The sequence below is a fragment of the Sebastes fasciatus genome, chromosome 8 (assembly GCF_043250625.1).
Source record: "Sebastes fasciatus isolate fSebFas1 chromosome 8, fSebFas1.pri, whole genome shotgun sequence".
In the NCBI taxonomy this organism is placed as follows: Eukaryota; Metazoa; Chordata; class Actinopteri; order Perciformes; family Sebastidae; genus Sebastes; species Sebastes fasciatus.
This window is the reverse complement of record NC_133802.1, coordinates 18523597-18543445: the sequence shown is the minus strand read 5'-3', so window position 1 is coordinate 18543445 and position 19849 is coordinate 18523597. Positions and strand designations below refer to the sequence as shown.

At 42.9% G+C, this 19849-nt stretch overlaps 1 protein-coding gene across 2 annotated transcripts in view; it reads left to right on the top strand.

Moving 5' to 3' along the window:
• The window catches only part of nkain4 (sodium/potassium transporting ATPase interacting 4), a 54998-nt gene extending 35151 nt beyond the window's left edge, over positions 1 to 19847 (top strand). Inside the window, exons 5-7 of one of the 2 annotated variants that reach the window (XM_074644084.1) lie at positions 6695 to 6755; positions 16308 to 16392; positions 17440 to 19847. In XM_074644084.1, coding sequence (XP_074500185.1) covers positions 6695 to 6755; positions 16308 to 16392; positions 17440 to 17449 — 156 coding nt within the window. In that variant the 3' untranslated portion in view covers positions 17450 to 19847. The remainder of the gene's footprint in view (positions 1 to 6694; positions 6756 to 16307; positions 16393 to 17439) is intronic. The other variant, XM_074644085.1, reaches the window with a different exon arrangement.
• Positions 19848 to 19849: the final 2 nt, after the last annotated feature.

Sequence of the window (19849 nt, the reverse complement as noted above, 5' to 3'; positions counted from 1 at the left end):
GTGTGTGTTAGAGCAGAACAGGTGGATGCGGTCTCTGCAGTCCCTATCTCATCATGTTGTGTCATTAAACATGCAGCTGCCCACACACAAACACACGCATCTAATTTTCTGCAGAGAGGCCTGCGCCTTATTGTCAGGCAGAAAGTCCTGTGTAATTAACCTACAAGACATCTGCACCACCCCTCTCTCCCTCTCTTTCTGCTCCTCCTCTCTCCCATGTGATATATTTCACCTACAAATTCCTTTCATTATGGTGCACCAGGTGAATTTTCTCCTGACACTGAGGCACAATCAATAGTGTGTTAATTAGCTTGTAGATCGACTCAGATATCCTTCACTGCACACACATGAGCACAGGCCAGTCGGCTGTGGAAATTAAATAATAGTAAATAATAAAATGAATTCATATGATGGGCTGTAACCAACAGTTATTGATTAACCTGTTAAATAGTTTTTCAGCTAGTCGCTTCTAAAATGTTTGAAAAAACTGAACATAGAGCCCATCAAATATTTTTTGCATCTTCAAATTGTTTGTTTTGTCCATCCAACCGGCCAAAACTGACTATAATATAAAACAGAAAACCAGCATCAGCACAGACTTTGGTGATCCCCTGACTAATCCTCTCCGCTACCAGCAGGTGAAAAATTTAATTTATCTTGTGAAATATCTCAACATCTACTAGACGGCATTCATGTTCCCAGACGATTTATCCTAATATGCTCGAGCGCCACCATGAGGTTGATGGTTTCAAGTGAAACGTCTTTGTTGACAATTGGATGAATTGCCATGAAATTTGCTTCACACATTCATGTCCCCCACTGGATGAATTGGAATCACTTTGGTTCCCCTTTTCATGTAGCGCCATCATCAGGTCAACATTTAAATTTGTCCAACAAGCTAATTAATATGGTAAACATTTATACCTGCTTAAAGGTGCTATTGATAACATTCAGCCACTAGATGTCGCATTTCCCCTCCCCCGTTCCATTGCATTTACTTCACAACAAGTCATTGCCGGGGCCTTACCATCAATCTCAGCCATTTATCCGTTTTTTCCGCACTGACGACCCAGAGATACCATGTGATACCAACGTTGTTTTACTATTGGCTCACAAACCTTGTTAGAAGTGGGACTCAAACGTCAGATATCAAACAAAACAAAACATTCATTTTGGGCTTGCCAACATTTTTTAAATGATTAATTCACAATCATAATCATTTTTTTTTTCAGGAAAAGCCATACTTTTATTCGGCACCTTTCTAAAGGCTTAATTTTTTAAATATTCGTCTACATAAAAATGTTATCAATAAGACCTTTAACATCCATGTCTTTAGCATCTTGCTCAAAGTACCGGCCCGAGTACCCAAGTACAGACTCTCAGAGCATGGCTGTAGACTCTTAGGCTTATTGCTTGATAAATGACTCAGATGATCAATCCATTATCAATAAATATAAAGGCCTGTAGTTATCAATATATCTATAAATATAAAGGCCTGTAGTTATCAATATATCTATAAATATAAAGGCCTGTAGTTGTTTGCACTGACAAGACTCATTACTGATTTTTTAATGTTGTAGAAATGGCTCGACAGACACATCCAAATAATTGACTGTAGACTTGATTCATTGGAGTTGTAACTAAGAAGAGTGCACACTTCTAATCATGAAACAGATCCAAGTCTATTAGACTGATGTTTACAAGTGACTGTGCATCGTCAAAGGTGGTGATGTGTCTTTCTGGACTGGCACATTCAGTATACACCTGACCCTCATTAGCTTATGCAAATACAAAGTAACCTTCCTTTTTAGCTCAGACTGCAGCTGTCCTCCTTCTCACGCACACACACACACTGAATGTTTGTGCCTTGAACTCCTTTTGGCCCTCATTATCTGAGAGAAGAAGCCGAGATAATGCTGAACTATCACAAATACCTCCTTTTAGTTTCCTCGGCAAAATAGTAAATAGTAAATGAAGTCCCACTGGAGGACAGCTTTGCTTTTGATGTTGTCCCAGATCTAGCGCTGAACTCTTTGTGCTCGTTTTTTTTCGCCTTCTGTCAGTTGTCCAGATCGCCGTTCACTGCTCAAAAACCTGCAGGGGAGACAGGGAGGAGGGTGTCACTCGCTGTTAGAGCAACAATAAAACAAGGACACATGGAGAGGTGGAGGAGAGTAAAGATAACAGAGGAGATTTGCAGATTGCGGGGTGACAGTGATGTGGAGACCTGTGTTTAAAAAGTGACTTAACTTCAAGAAAAAAGTCTAGAGAGCAAAGGAAAAAAAACAAAACACAAATGATTGGCAGCTAAATGAGTTGGCTTTAGTTTGGCACGTCCTCTCAGGCAGACTGACATCGAGCCTCAGAGGACATGCGGGGGCTTTATGAGCTTAATTAATTTGACATCAATCTCTAAAATGATCCCTGAACTCCAGAAGTGACAGTGGGGAGTCAAAGAAGAAAGCCAAGGACTGTGTGTGTGTGTGTGTGTGAGGATTCATGAGCGTGGTTATTTAATATGCAAGGAGATATAAGTGGAATTGTCACTTGTTATTGAGGACACTGACCTATATTGGCTAAGGACAGCATTGCCTCCAGCAAAAAGCCACCAAGTGTTCACTTCCGATCTTATTACCTCCCTGTACATCACACAAAATGTACCGTAGCCGTGGAGAAGAAAACTAGAAGACACAGACATGAGTAGATTATAGTCCATCTCCATGCAGCGTCCACGCTTTCTTGCTGTCAGCAGTTATCAGTCGAGGAGTGAGAAGTGGTGATGATTTCCCATTACTGAGCAGTGATGGGCTCACTCCCAATGTTTGGCACTCGCTGATTAAAGGTATGAAATGTCTGGTGTGTTGGGTTTGTCTACTCACAACTGCTGTTTTAAGAGTGTGCAGTGAGGCTAAAAGTAGCTGCAGTATGACAGTATGTCGTATTGTGTGGTTTTTATCCTCCGGGCGATGGCTCGTCTTTAGTTTTCATTTCTTTCATCCTCACCTCGACATCTTTGTGGTTTCCGACTACATTTCTTTGATGAAATGAAGTGAGAGCTTCACTCTTTCCTCCCCTCCTCTCTCTCATTCATTCACAGATACAGACAGGTGACAAATTCAGGGTTACTTAATGGTTTGATGATTAGGAAAATTATATGAATCATATGCTAAACTATCCCCAATAGGAGATTTTTGACTACTTGGTGTTCAGACTAGAAACGGCACAAAATAAAAAACGTAAGGGGGCTGCCTTGGAGTGGGCGTGTTGTTTCAGGAGACTGTTTTGCAAAATGTGTAAATTGCAAGCTGAGATTTTTGCAACATTAGACAAATTCCAGGCAATTCCCTTTTGCTTTAAAGGTACAGTGTGTAGGATTTGGCGAAATCTAGTGGTGTGGTTGCAGATTGCAACCAACTGAGTACCCCTCTGCTCAATCCTCCCTTTCCAAGACAGCGGTAACGTGAGCCGCCGAGTGCAAAACCGCCGTTCACATTGCTCAGAATAGCACTACATTAGGAGCAACGGAAGTCAGATGGTGGCTGGCGGTACCCCGGTTCTGCACTCTGCGGCTCACGTTACCGCAGTTTCACAAGCGTGTCAGAGAACTACGGTGGCCTTCACGTAACATGAAAACGCTTATGGATCTCACTAGAGCCAGTGTTTGGTTTGTCCGTTCTGGGCTACTGTAGAAACATGTTGGAGCAACCTGGCGGACTACGTGAAGAGGACCCGCTCCCTTTGTAGATATGAAGGGCTCATTCTAAGATAACGAAAACACAACAATTCTTAGTTTCAGGTGACTATACACTAATGAAAACATAGTTATGAATATTATATTCAATTCCTGCTAATAGATCCCCACAAAATTTGACGGCACATTGTGTCACAGCAAAAAATGAGCCAGGTTCATCTTTTTTGGTCGACCTGCTGCGTCAACACAGTGTTCTCATTGAAATGAATGAGGGGGTTGTGTTTTTTCACATAGTATTGTTTTTATTGGTCAGAATACAGTGAACTAATACGAATACAGCTGTATATATGCTACACAAACACTCTGCACTTGCCTCAGTCTCAAGCTTCCTCTGCTGTGATATATTGGCTCTACTGTGTTTAACTCAATCCCAAACCACAACAGCGATCAGAACCCTTTATGAAGATGAAACAAACGCGCACTCAGGCATAGATATTTACTCAGGCGAGCACACACTTTTACAGGAAAAACCCACACAGACACAATGCAGTTGAAAACAGGGTGTGCCCCCTGCTGTTAACACCATCTTGTGTTTGACACTGGCTTTATACATATGCTAATTCACCTCCATTTCACCGCCACTGTAATGGATGGGGTGAGACCAGCAATTAGATACTAGAGAGAAGCAGAGAGGAGAGTTACGTTTATCTTATCTAGCCCACACAGACAGAACCATTCCCTTTTCTACTACACACCACACCTGCGTTTCATCCATAAATAAAACATTTAATCTACATCTGGATGAACTTCAATAAAGGCCAAATATATTGTATGCATGAAAAACGGGAACCCAAATGGTAGAGATGAAAGACCCGGAAAACTGCACGTCATCTTTGTTCCTCTTGTAATTACACGGGCCAAATTAAGTTATAGGTTGAGTGAATGTTGTATGAATAGCCACCGTCACAGACAGTCAATCCCCCCTTGGGTTTTGTGTTTGTGTACCCAGTGTGCGAGGAGGGCAGCGTGCCCGACGCCGTTTTAATTGGCATGGCAGAGTGCCAAATGATGGATGGATGGCTGGGTGGAGAGAGACTGTCTCTCACTGTGTCTGTTTGGGAGTCGATGACAGCCATCTGCCAGTCCCACAGGCTATTCTCAGCACTGGTTTGCCCGCACGTGCATCGACGTACAGTCATTTTGTGCGCTCGCTCGGTTGCTTTCCAGTGTGTTTGTGCATATGAACTACTACTGTATGTACACTAAATGCCCTGTCAATTATAAGCATTGTCAACACTGATATTACAGTGAAGAGCTGTAGAGCTGTGAACACAACACTGATATATTATCACCTTTTAAGTTGGCAACCTTTTTAGCATACAGTTGTGTATTTACACATTCAGCATCCTTGTTTCTGGACACCTGATGCATGCAAGTTCAAAAGGGCTGCAACTAACAGTTATTTTCAATGTTGATTATTCTGTCAATTACTCTCTTGATTAATTGATTGGTAGATGTTGATAGATGGTCTATAAAATGTCTGAAAATGATGAAAAATGTTGATCTGTGTTTCCCAAAGTCCAAGATGACGTCCTCAAATGTCTTGTTTTGTCCACAACTCAAAGCTATTCAGTTTACTGGTAAATAAACCAGAAAATATTCACATTTAAGAAGCTGGAATCAGAGAATTTAGACTTTTTTTTCTTAAAAAACAATCAATTATCAAAATAGTTGGCGATTAATTTAATAGTTGACAACTAATTGATTAATCGAGCAGTCATTGCAGCTCTAACGTCTGTTATTACACGGCGTTGTTGAATACTCAATTCCGATTGGTCTATATGGGCATTCTACGGCCCGTTATTTCTTTATAGTAGACCATTGCTATGTATAACAAACTGTTGCTATGGACGCAGTCCTGATCCTGGACTCTGGCAGACCATTTCTGTGTCAAATTATTGAAATCTTAAGTAAGTAGCCGTGTTATAAGCAGGATAATGTACAGCTAGCCGCATTCACATTCAGGGTGATGCAAGATTCCATTTCGCGTCGGGGTGCCGTATCGCCCTGTCTGGGTTTATTTCACAACAATAACCGGCTCACTGTATATTATCCCTTATATATTCACTCGCCTTTTAGCATTATTTTTGGTTTCCACCAACTACTGAGGGAAATATCTGTCTCTTTAGCAGCAAAATGCTCCACTATGTTCACCAGCTATAGTCTCTAACTTTATGTGTCTGCTGTTTCGTGGTGAGCAGGTAGCAAAGAGTGGGTTTTCAAAGGGGGTTTTTTTTGCTCATAAGAGCTGCCTGCTGTGGCCGAAAATAATGCTGATGAGATGAGATTGGTGAGACTGAACCAAAACAGCAAAGTTGCGGAAAACCAAAACAATGAGCTGAAAGATGAAGATAAAGCTTTGCAAAGTCAGGTTATAATTCTACGTAGGTCCGTCACTACGAGCGACCCCTTTCACATTACTCATAGTTACTTGATCCACTGTTATTATAAAAAATATTGATTAAAGTTGCTTTAAGGCTGCAACTAAGAATTATTTTTTATATTTGATGATTAATTGTCTATTTTCTACTCTAAAAAGTCTGAAAATAGTGAAAAGCAGCAAATCTTCACATTTGAGAAGCTGGAATCTGTAAATTGTTTGATATTGTTTGCATGATAGTTACCCTTGAGTTGCCCTTGACAAGTGGCTGAAACAATCACTTGATTATTAAAATTAATTGCAGTTAATTTCCTATCAAAGAAATCAAACGAATCGTTTCAGCTCCAGTCTTCAGTTCTTTGCACAGTGTTGCATCATCAGCCCCGAAGAACACACAGTCACCATCTCTCAAAAAATCGAGGCTGCGTCCCCAAAAAACTCTTTTCCAGATGTTCTGTATCTATCTTTTTTGTTCATCAAAGCAAACACACAGCTGTTCATCAACTGCACACTGCCGGCTCTGTGGAGTCTAACCTCTCTCTTGTTTGCTTGTGTGTTCACAGCTCCTGGGCTTCGTGTACGCCTGTTATGTTGTCAGCGCTATCACTGAGGAGGAGGACAGCTGTGAGTCGCTTAACCCTAACCCTTACACACACACAAAGACACACACAAAATCATTCTTGAAACCGATCATTGCAGCAATTCATGAATCACACTCAGACCCACTCACACAGATGAGATGGAAAACACCCGAGTTGAGGAGAACAGAGGTACATCTTTCTTCATCTCCCTCTCTTCCTATCCCGCCCCTCACTATCGACGCTCCAGCTCTCCCTTATCTCCCTCCTCTCCTCCCCCACGCCAGCTGGGCCCTCTCTCTCTCCCTCCAGAACCAAAGGAGCCATGTGCTCCCTCTCCACACCTTCTTCAGCCCATTCTTTTCCTTTCTCTTTCACGTGTCCACTCCGTCGCCTCATCTCTCCTCCTCGTCGGCCTGTGTGGTCCTCACTGTTGTTGTAAACCTCCTTTTAATGTACTTCACTTTTCTCACTTTCTTCTCTCCACGTGCCCCCTTGTTTTGTCGCTCCAGCTGTCTGTTGCCTGGCTAGGGTTGGTGTTTTTATACCGCAGGATTGCACCTCCCCCACTCTCTTGTTCTCACACACCTTCCCTCCTCATGCCTTGTCTGTCTTGCAGCTATGTACATCCTTCCTCTGAAGTATCTCAGTATACGCGTATGTTGGTCTGCGTTAAACCTTTAACGCGGAGTCATATGAGGGCAAGTTCATTCTTTTCCTGCAGTGCACAAAGCAGGCAGACAGGGAGGAAAAAAGGGTGTGGGAAAAGACGACGGGGGATCGTGAAATGAGTCATAAGAGAAGAAGGAGAAACCAGAGACGGACACTTGTGATAAATGACTCAGCTGCTGTGACCTCATAGGCAGCAGGTCAAAGGGTCCTGCTGGAGGTTAGCCAATCAGAGGGCAGGAAACATTTGATCTGAGGGGTTAGTGGCAGTCGTAAATATCTGATTAGCACCGCAGTAACTCTCCAGGATGCATAGCGACGTCCGCATGCATGAGAATCTGCATCTTTACATATTTTCCCGTGTACATTTCAGCCAAATGGCTGAATGTATAAACTGTCTGTGAGGATTATCTGAGATTAAATGGAGTTTCTCAGGCACATGTTCAGACATACTGTACGTGCTTGTTAGGATACTAATTATGAAGTATCTGGAGCCAGGCGGTATCCATGTCAATCCCAGACACCCAAACTCTAATTTGATTCTAACACAGCGTAATGCACAAAGCACTACATGCACTAATTGCATCTTAAACAGCAGACTCCTGTAATTTGGGGGACTTGTGATGTGGTTTCCCAGTGTGTTCCTGGTATAGAAGTCCGAGCAGTTCTTTGGTGGTCACATACCAGAGATTCACTGAGTGGCTAGCATCACCACCCCCAGCTCTGGGCAGTACCACTTAATCACCAGTCACCCCTAAGTAATCCCTGGAGGGCAATACTATTTCAGCAGGAGTTTGAGTCAACTAGAATTAAAAAAGACTTTCCCCACCAACGACTTTTCCTTTTGCTTTTTGTGACATTTGAGCTTTTGTTCATCCCCTGTGTGGAATGTTGGCGCAGATTGTGTTTGTTTTAAACTCATCCACACTCAAAAACAGAGATAAAAATAACAGAGCAATAAGGAAAAGGTTGGTTAGAAAAAAAAGAAGCCTGGGGTGAAAACAGAACATGGTGTGATTTTTATTGGTTTTAATTATCTGGCGGCTCCTCTCTGATCCAGACCGTGCTGGAGTAAAACGCTGCTACATCGCTTCCAACAGCTCGCTCTTTGTTATTGTAATCCGCCCTTCGCCTGCGCGCGCACACACACATTCACACCAATTTTTTCATGCAGACACAGGTGCACACACACACACACACACACACACACACACACACACACACACACACACACACACACACACACACACACACACTCGTAGCAGCACAGAAACCAGCTCTGCCGCTCTCATTTCCCCTCTCATTTGATGTGTAGATTAAAGCAAGTTTCTGCATTGAGCTCCCCGGCTGCCTCAGCACCTCTCCTCCTACTGAGAACTTTTCCTTCTCTTTACTTCCCCCTCGTATTCCCATTCTCGGTTTCTCCACAGTCATGTATGAGAATCCAATTTGAGTGTGTTTAAGAAATCTTCGCTCTCCCTCCCTCCCTCCCTCCCTCTCTCTCTCTCTCTCTCTCTCTCTCTCTCTCTCTCTCTCTCTTCTCTCTCTCTCTCTCTCTCTCTCTCCTCGCTGTCTCTTTTCCCATCTCTGGCTTTGGAGCTTTAATGAGGTGTGCTTGTAAAAAGTTAGAGGTCCCTGGTCCCTCGTTTTATCAGCCTCATTAAGCGCCTTGCTGGTCAATAACTTCCACAGTTGATTGCGCCTCGCCAAGAGAAGAAAGGTATAGGGAGAATCCTCCGGAGGGACAGAAAGAGAGAGAGAGGGAAAGATGGGAAGAGGAGTCTATGGAGGGGAGCAGAGGGAGGTGGAAAAGGAGACAGGGCAATATGCAGGAACAAACAACATGAGACAAGACGAGCTTTTCACGAATAAGGAGATAAGACAGGAATTCCTCTCACGCCGAGCACTCTCTCACTCTCCAGGGAGACTGGTGAGTTAGATTTGAGTGCTCAGGCTTGCGTAAAGAATAGCGGGATGAAACGCACACCCGTGCACACACACACACACACACACACACACACACATGCTCGCAAGAAGACACAATGGGCAGAATAACAAGCATCATATACCATCAGCTCAGGGTTTGACATGGCTTTCAGGCTTTATTAGTCACTACACACTGCGTGTGTGCGTGTGTGTGATCTCCCATTTGATGCTACTTCCCCTCTCCCTCTGTCACTTTATAAGTGCATACGTGTATTTACACTCACACATACCTATACACCACAATGTATTTGTGTGTTTAGCTGACTGAGTGTGTGACTGACTAAGTGTTATAGATGTCTTGTGTGTATTTGTGTGTGTGAATTTCGTTATCGGTGGTGAGCAGACACACCGACAGAGTGAGTGGTGGGGAAAATCCTCTTTGTAAAAGTAGGTCATGGAGTTAGAAGCCTAGCGCCGGGATAAGCTCGCTTTAGCATGTCTGCTAATTATGCTGCCGCCCTCTGTGCTGAGTCACATCCCCAGAAAATCCTCCGCAGCAGACAGACACACTGGATGGGTGTGTAGGTGGCAGCGTGTCCTTGGGTTGTAAAAGAGAGTGAAAAGGTCATAACATCAGAAATAAAAGCCTCGCCCTGCTTTTTATGTTATCACCTCGAAATGTTATTTTCAAGTAGAGCATTCAAAGATTGTGAATAGGTCTTTTGTTTACACAATTGGACACGCCACAGAAAAGCACTTCAGTTTCAGTGTGCTGGTATTGTGCATGTTGGCTCACTATCATGACTTACTGGGACACTTGAATGGAACTATGGCAAGTCAAAAGGTCTGCTGTATAAAGAGATTTGTATACAAATAACGTTTTTTATTACTACTGCAAACAATATCCACATTAAAGGAACAGTGTGTAACATTTCGGGGGATCTGGATGGAATATGATATGAGAACTGTTTTCATTAGTGTATAATCACCTGAAACTAAGAATTGTTGTGTTTTTGTTAGATTAAAATGAGCCCTTTGTAGTTCTCCAACACGCTTCGGAAGCCGCAGAGTGAAAAACCGTGGTACCGCCAGCCGCCGTCTGACTTCCTTTGCTACTAAAGTAGTGTTATCATGGTAAGGATGGCATCTGAGTGAGGTGAACGGCGTTACCACGGTTTTGCTCTCAGCAGCTCACGTTACCGCAGTCTTGGAAAGGGAGGAGTGAGCGGAGGGGTACTCAGTTGGTTGCAGTCTGCCACCACAACAATAGATGCTGCCAAATCCTACACACTGCACCTTTAAAGTAGTCGCTAGTACTTGTCAATTATGAAAATCGGGTTTTCTTGCGCGAAATAACATTCCAATTGAGTGTAAATCAAACTTTTTCCAGAAAACAAGACTGTGGCAGATTGTTTTAGAATCAAGAAAAATTGCATTTTCTTGAAATGAGTAGCAAATATAATATATAGATGTAAGATTTTTGTCATATAAAAGATGGATCTTATGAATCCCAGCTTGCAAATAAAAAAACTGTCTTCTTAAAGGTATAATATGTAACCGTTGTCAGTTGCTGTTTGCAAACACGCTGCATTCAAAGACGGCCACTTCTCTACAGCTCAATCTCTAAAACGTTATTTTCTGACGGTTTCCCAGCGGTTATGTTCTAAAACACACAACTAACTTCGCACAACTCAGCGGGAAGGTGCAGATGAGTTGTCATATTTTGAATGAATGCAGGCTTCCTGTCTGCTGGCTTTGGCTCAGCGCTGCTCTTGTTAAACTACAGACACACACCGATCATAGCTGCACTCACTGCACAGAGAGGAGCATGGGGATCACTGGAACACATAAGCACATAACACAACCCGTTATCAGCCGTGAAATACGGCCGCTTTGTATCTAACAGATTAAAGGGGGACTTGTGAGTCAGTATCAGAAGCCGAGGGGCGTGACAAAGCAGCGATATTTGACCACCTGAACGGGCTGCACACCCTGCGCGCTGTTATTGGCTGGGGGCACAAAGTCTCTTTGCAGACGCCCAGAAGTGTCCCAAGTAAATCTAAATAAGAAGGAAAGAGAAAATACAGGCAGAGGGCTGCAGGGTCTCTGCAGAAACAGACACCATCGCACATTCCTAGTGGGGCATAAGTGATTGGTTGAGAGGTATTATTTTTGTATCAGTCTATACATTGTTTTTTAGTTAATTCTTGCATATTGTACCTTTTAACACAAATTTATTTTTACACCACATTATTTGCTAATATTTGTTTGGTGACAGCCTCTACACACACACACCATGAATCCACCCACACAGGTGTTTTCACGTGTGTTGCCTGATTAGGAGGCGTGCACACACTGGGGTAGATCGACACTCTTAGTTTTGTTACACTTGTTAGAGCGTGACAATTAACACATTTTTCATTCCTATTGGTACATAGAGCTTGGTGACATTGTGTTAAAAACACTTGTGTGGGTGTGCAGAGCCTTTAAGCTGCAATTTGATTGGGTAGAGTTCAAAATATAGAAAGCACTGAGTGCAGTTTTCACTAAATCACACATCGACATAAGGAGTATTTCCTCGTTGTATTACTGCACTTACTCTGGGTTACAGTATATTTGACCTATATGCACTGTCTTGTTGTTCACTATGTCCAATTACTAGTAATAGTGGACATTATGACCAGGTCAGTGCACGCATGAATATATGACCGAGAAATAGAGTAAAGGCGGTGCTGGATATTGTGTGACAAATAGGAAACTGTCTTTTGCAGTGACCAAATAATGACACAGACACTCATAAAACACAGTGGCAGAATATTCTGTATTTTTCACATTACGTTTCTCACCTGTTTATTTTCATTTAAACATAATCCAGAGGCTCTCCTGGTCTATTTTTGCCTGGAACAGATCATCTCTTTTCATGGATGATTGACTTTAAATACACTCTCAATCAAACATACCTGAAGTTTTCATATGCAACATAACAAAGCATAAAACAGCTAAGTCAGTCTTTAAAGCAAATGAGTAGCCTGGATAGCAGTGATGGTTGTGTGATGGTGTTTGAGGAAGACAGAGATGCAGTACTGCAGAGTGGAGCTCCCTTAAATACAGAGAGTGAGAGAGAGACACAACCTTGTCTTGTAGCTCACCTCTTCCAGCGTTACAGACGAGCTCTGAAGTCTTGAACTATCTGTTTGCTCTTTATCTCTGTCTTTATCTCCTTTAACACATGCACTGCAACGCTAGACTTATCTAGACATTACTTGGAGGAGCTGTATGTGAGAACGAAAAAGTCTGAATCATTCCGACCGGACATTAAACAGACTTTACCCTGCCAGCTCCCTAGTACAAAGTCTGTGTAATGTTCGACCGAGCCCTTGTGTGAATATAGCAGCAGGTCATTGTCCAAAGAGTTCGCGTTGATGCTGTTTCTGGCGCAAACCGGAAGGAAACTAGCATCATAGGGTGAAGAAGAAGGGTCATTTACACAAAGACGCCAACAAGAATGTCTAACTGTAGAAACAACGAGATTCGGGAACTTCTGACGCCAAAATCGTCAGCCGGATTCAGGGTAATGGCAAAGACTCGTTATTTATGACCAAATTACGAACCGGCTACATGACCGCGGTGTAATCCACGTCACGTCCTGCCACCTGCACGCTCTACCCAGGCGCCACCCCTCGCCAGAGATGCTCACAAGTCGTTTTTCGAAAGTCCAAGTCAAGTCTCAAGTCTTTGAAGGCCAGGGTGTGTGTATGAGATGGCTGTCGGAGAGAAGAGAGAGTGAGACAGCAGCTGGTGCTGGTGTATCGATAATGCAGAAAGTTATGTGATGATAAATGATTGTTCACAAGTCCAACATCTCGAGTCCTAGTTGAGTCTCAAGTCGCTGTGTGTGCGACTGGAGTCCAAGTCGCAGACTTGAGGTCCCATCTCTGCCCCTCGCATAAACCTGTTGTGTGCTACATGTTTGAAAGGGCAACTCCGGACAATGTCCGTACCTGATTCTCTGGACATTGTCCTGAGTTCATTTGAGAAACCGGCTTTTGTCTCTTCCTCACTCGCCGCTCTTTTATTCCCACCAACCCTGTTTTTCCCTCCTGGTCTTTTTTTCTTTATCTCAGTGCCTGTGTTTCATTTTACTGTCAGCTCGCCAGTTCTTCACACATACACACGCTCATGTTGGCAGAAGCAGCAGTATACTGTAGGTTGGCAGTCAGTTTCTCTCCTGGTTCAGTACAGGTCCTCTGATTTCCTCCACTTGAACTGAGACATAATCGTCTTTCGTCACTCTCTGCTTGTTTAGGGGCACCACAGAGATGCCTTAGCTATTGACCTACATACCTGTCATTTCTTGCGTGCGTCCACACAGGTGAAAATCAGTTCGCTCTTTCTACCTGGAAGAAACTGAGCTCACCCCTTTCATATAACAGGATGACATGCACCGATCAGCTGCCAATATCCTTTTCCAACGCCACTATCAACACTGCAGAGGACAAATTGAATATTCACATTGAAAGTTTTCCATCTTCACTGGTGTTTTCTGATCATTTTTTTTTTAAAGCTTTGCCATCCACACAGAAATGCCTTGAATCACCTATTGAGAATGAACGGCCCATTTGAGTTTGCAGCTTTCAACCATTTCATCAAAAGCAGCTTTTTACAATAATTTCCAAAGTGCTGTTTGCTGTTTACAGAGCAAGCATAAAGAACAGATTGCTTCAGCGAGCATCAAACATTCCCAAAAGGTGGAGCATGTTACCGTGATATATCACCTAACATATGGCAGTGTTTTCAAAATGCTCTGTTGAAAACACACACAGACTTTTAGACCTTCGAGGTTCAGTGAGCTGCATAGAAGATCCACCTCAAGGTCAGGGTCAGACAAATGCATGTAATAATTAATGTAAAAAAGGTTCAACAGCAATTAAGAGTGTATGTGTATTGGAATGATCAGATAAGATGAAGATGAAGATGTGTGTGCCCTCTTGACTTTACTTGTTGGCTTGCTTTCTTCACTTCCGTTTCTCTTCTCGTGCACCGATTTCCTTAAGCTGAACAGCCAATCAGAGTTATCTCTCTTACTGACGGGCTCCGCCGCCGATTCAACATGCTGAATTGGCTCAAAAAACTCAGACAAGGGCAAACTAGAGCCGACGGTGAGTGACACACCGCAAAAACTACAGTGCCAGACGCTCACTGATGGTCGACCTTCGACTTGGTCTTGTCTAGAAGGGTGCCCGCAAATTGCGAAATGACCTGAGATCTGCAAAAACTTGCAAAAACTCTTGCGAGACTCACTGCCCGACGACCTATCCTAACCTTAACTATTCAAGGTCAATGCCTAACGTTAACTATTTGAGATCAATGCCTAACCTTAACTATTTGAGATCAATGCCTAACATTAACAATCTTGCGAGAGTTTCCCCAGCTTACTGGTTCCCTTCTAGTCACTACCCGTTGGCTTAGTGTGTCAGGGCCTTTAGGGGCACCTGTTGAGGCTCAGATTCTCAGCTTTAGGATTGTGGATACGTGATGATTTTCCATGCTAATTATGAAATTATTTAATTACCCTCCTGTGAATGCTGCAGACACATGACAGGAATTTGGCTATTCATTTTTCAAGGTATCCTGTCATGAATTGAGAATGTGTGTGTGGTGCTAGATGAAAAGTGAGGAGACCTTGAATTTCTGCGCTGAATATCACAGCAATCCTTCCAATAGTTGTCACGATTCTTCACTCTGAACCAAAGTGTTGGTTTGACAGACTGACGGATGCGCCGCCTGACCGACCGACGCCGGCCGTCCCTAGAGCTGCTGTCGTGTCTAAAAATGGCAACCATCATTATCATCTAACTGTATTCCTCAGCACAGCTTATCGTGGCAGGGAATGGGTCCCCACCTGCTTATAATGAGAAAATCAGTGGTTCAGAAAAGAGCAGGGAAGAGGTCTCTGTGTGTGTGTGTGTGTTTGTCTGTGTTGGTGTGTGTGTGTGTACGTGGTGTACAGATGAAACGGAGAAACCCAGGAAACCAGGGCAGGGTCAAAGGAAAGGGACACCGCACCCTGTGGCTCTCTGCACTCATCCTGCCTACCTATCAGTATTCAGCAGACCACCCCTGCCTCCTCTTATCAGGATGGAGCGGATTTGGCCTTACAGTAGTTTCCACAGCTGGCCTGTGTCTGTTTCCCCCCCACAGCTGTTGGTTCCCAGAAAGTTCCGACCATTTTTTTAATGTTTTCCTCTTGAATCTGCTGTTTGTCTGGTGTTTTTTTCCACTGAATCAGGTTCAACCTCAGTTTCTCCTCTTCCTGCCCTCATGGTGTTCACAGCTCGTGGACATGCTGGCCTCTTTCACACGCGCTCCTCCAACCTAATCTCTTTGGCCTCCTGTCAGTCAGACCGACAAGCGTGACGCGCCCCGTCCTCCCCTCTCTCTCCCCCTCTCAGCCTTTGTGTCCCCCCCTCTAGAGCCGCGAGCCTTTTCCACTCCATCTCAAAAAGATCCCTCCGCATCTGTGCAAAAGAATACACAGCTCTTTGGTTTCCAGCATGTCCCTCTCTCTTTCTCAAGCGACACAACGCTGGTTTGCTCATCTGTACACCGCCTAGAGTATGAACTCTTTAAGTGAGAAAATAAACAGAGACGGTCGAGCGTTCGGTCGGTGGCTGAAGGTCACCTCTGTTTCAGAGCGATAAAAAGGCTTTGGCTATTTTGGCAGCTGGCCAGCTTTCCATCTGTTCTCGAGCTTTGCCTTTAGCCCCAGGCACATAAAAAGTTTTTTTTTTTAATGGTCTTTTATTCTTTAAAACTAAAAAAGACTACCTACATTACATCTGTTCCCACTGTGTCTTAAGTTTCCATTTAATTTCTCATTCACCTTTGTGTTTTATCGTTTTTTTGATCATGCATCTCTTTTCATTTACTTCAGTGTCTTATTCTGTTCTTGTCTGTCTTTTGATTTACTCCACAATTTATGTGTTTAATTCTTTGTTTTCAGTTGATTTTATTGGTGGATTTGACCCATTCCCACTCTACCATGTCAATGAGAAACCATCTCATCTCCTCTTAAAGCCCATGTACCTGTAAGTATGAATGTGTCACGCCACCATATGTGTATGTGTACCTGTACGTTTTTCAATGTGACGTGTAAGAGAAGGTGCATGTGACTGTTCACATTATCCGTTGCCTTTTGTGGTCATGTACAATTTGGGTTGTACCTATTTTAGAGCTGCAACAATGAATCGATTAATCCATAAATTCTCAACTATTCAATTAATCTCAACTATTAATAATAAATAATAAATTTCAGCTTCTTGAATGTGAATATTTTCTGGTTTCTTTACTCCTCTATGACGGTAAACTGAATATCTTTGAGTTGTGGACAAAACAAGACATTTGAGGACGTCATCTTGGGCTTTGGGAAACACAGATTTTTCACCATTTTCCAACAGATTTTCCAACAGATTAGTCAACAAAGAAAATAATCGTTAACCTATTTGTTGCTTACATGTTATTGTTTCCTCTTCAAGGTTACATCCCTAAAATCGTTCACTAATCAGAAGAAGTAATCTCAACTCAAGGCCCACTTACTCACTTGTTCCAGAGCATTTTTACTATCTGGAGGTTACAGAACAACACTGAGTGGTAGTGATTGTGCAGACGGTTTCTTGCTCAGTGTCTGGAGGCTTGTGACATGTTTGGGGAGTATACGTCTTTCTGAAACATGCTACATCCTGTCGGAGGGCTGCGGGGAATATGGAGGCCCTTTTTCATGACACCATTGTGTGTACGTGTGTGTGTGGTACACACGCCACAGGCAGTTACTGATAGAAGCACACGGAGAAAAACACATAAAAAGTCTGTCTAAAATTGGATTAATCAATTAAGTTGTGCAGAGGACTTAATAACAATAAGTCTGGGAAGTCATGTAATAATTCTCTGCCTACATGAAATGAATATTTTATTAGCTTCTTGACAGTTTAATCAGCTCCGTCTCTAATGGGAGGGAGGAAGTTTTCGTCTGCCTCAATCTACAGGGAGTTATATCCAGGAGAAATTCAACTAAGGTGTGTGTCTGTGTTGCCCAACAGCCGCTAACTCTATTCTCCCCATGTTTCTGTTCTCCGCAGGTCTACGTAAATAAGAGAGCGTCCAGCGGGGAGGTGACACGGCAAATTCCCACGAAGACGAAATGGCTGTTGTGACACAAACATCTCCAGTTCACCGGGGCAGGCCAGACATTCCTCCCCTGCTTGATTTCAGTACTTTAAACATGTCATTTACTGGTGTACTGCCCAGAAAAGCCAACACTTCTCAGTTAGGGTCCATTGTTTTCCAGCCAGGGAGGGATGAGGGGGGGGATTACTGTGCAACAAAGCCACATATTGTGTGTTTAGGGAATCATTTTCTTCGTATTGAGTTCTCTGCTGAGGTCCCCGGTGCTGTAATGGTCTAATACTCCTCAAGACTGCATAGAACATGTACAGCATATGATATAAATACATTGTGTGTGTAATCAGGGGCTGCCCAGCGTTCCCAGTCTGTGGTGCTGTGTCTTAGAGGACTCAGTGATTTAGCATGTTATTGCTGGTTTGGCTCAGATCTCGGCCGGAGGGCTGAATTACAGTGGAGCCCCGTGGAATGAGCCATTGTGCGCTGCCTGTTTACTTTAGGCCAGGATCTGTGTGCATAAATACACGAGCAAAGCAGGAAGAGGCAGGGGAGTGGAGAGGTGGAGGGAAGAGGGAGGGGGGGGACAAAAGCACCAAACCTACAGGGGCATCTGTCAAAAATAGAAAATGTAAATAATGAAACAAGAGAGGGGGAAGATTTTTGGATTTAGAGTTTGAAATGTGAACTATCAAGTGAGTGAGTAAGAGGTGTTCAAACACAAGGAGCGGCATGAGTCTTACTTTTATTTCTGGAGTCTTATTGTTGAGGCTGTTTTCACCAACAGCCGAGTCGGTATGTCTGAAGTGTCGGGCGTTAGAAGACTCGCTGAAAGCTTTGTTTTCATTTCAGTTCTTCTCCTCTAACTACCGACACATGGAGCTGCTGACAGGGGGGATCATTACGCACTCAAGCAAAGGTTACACAGCGTATTTTTAACTTCAAGAAAACAATGGAAATTGTTTTACCATTCATATTTCATACAACAGTTGCTGAGTTGCAATGGGTCTTCAGTGTAGAAGTAGCACGGCCTATAGCTGAGTGGACCAGAGCGTTCTCGGTTCAACAGTGTAGATTCCCAATGGTGATAGTCTCAGTTGTGATTGTTTTCTAGCATGTTTTTTACAGGGTTTGTATTGTAATTATGTGTATAACATATTAAGTACAAAATAGCAAAACTGATGTCTTCAACTGGCTGTATATGAGCTGGTTAAACAGTGACTGAAAGCTTCTGAAAGATTTATTTTATTCGGACACATTTTTTTATTTACACACACGTGGGTCATATCTCCTACACTGACTGATTGGTAGCACTTTTTGTTGTTAATGTCAGATCCCCTGTTGCCTTACTGGGTGTGTGAATCACTACTGCTCTCTGGTGTTCACAGTGTTCATGTACAAGTTGCAGGGCTACTGAGTTTCTGCTCTGGGGTCCATAAAATCTCCATGTTTTGTCTTAAAACTTTTTTTTTGTATGCAGATGAGAGTAAATCTTGAAATAGTATGTTTTTGCAGAGCACAGTAATTGTCATGTAGGAGGAGTGTTTCAGTGTTACACTTGGTCCTTTTTCTTTATCATTTAGGTCATTTTTCTACATTTGAATCCAAAACCTTTTCAGTATGCTATTTGTTTGATTATAATATTTCTTTGTGCTAAGTTTGAAATTGTCTGCTTCGCAATTTTTTTGGGGGAATCAAAAGAGTTGTGAACAAAGATGTTAATTCTGGTCTCTGGTCTAAAAATATCCTGCTGCGTGTCAGATTCCTCTGTGATATTCGATGTTCTTCACTGCCAGATAGACGGCCCACAAACTGTTATGATGCTGAAAATCATCTAACCACTTCTGCCGGCTAATTTCAGAACGATGAGTGACCCATTTAGATTTGATTGGTCACTCCTCTATTGGCAAGATGCAATAATTATTGTCTTGTCTTTGTCTTATATGATTTACACACACCCCTGGTAGGCTAACTGGTGTGTGGGTTAGTAAAAACACAAAGCACCTCATATTGTAACATAATCAGTATTAGTAGTAAATGCTACTATGTAAAAACTAGTCTTCCTCTCAGTGCAATACAGCCCCTTCCTCCTAAACACCCGGTGACTGGAGTTAGTTGAACCCTGTTACGGTTGTGTGTGTGTATGTGCTTTAGTCTCCACTGAAAAAAGATTCCACCTGTTTGTAGATAATTCTTTTTCTTTGTATAGAAAGTGGAAAAGGTCTTTTTTTGTATCTCTCTCTCTTCTTTTTTGTGTCCTGTGTTGCCTCAACCCCATGTGACCTGATTGTGTAATCCTATTTATCCAGAACTGTGCTTTGTGTTCATGTAAATAGGTGTTTGTTAATAAAAGAATGTGCTCTTTTAATG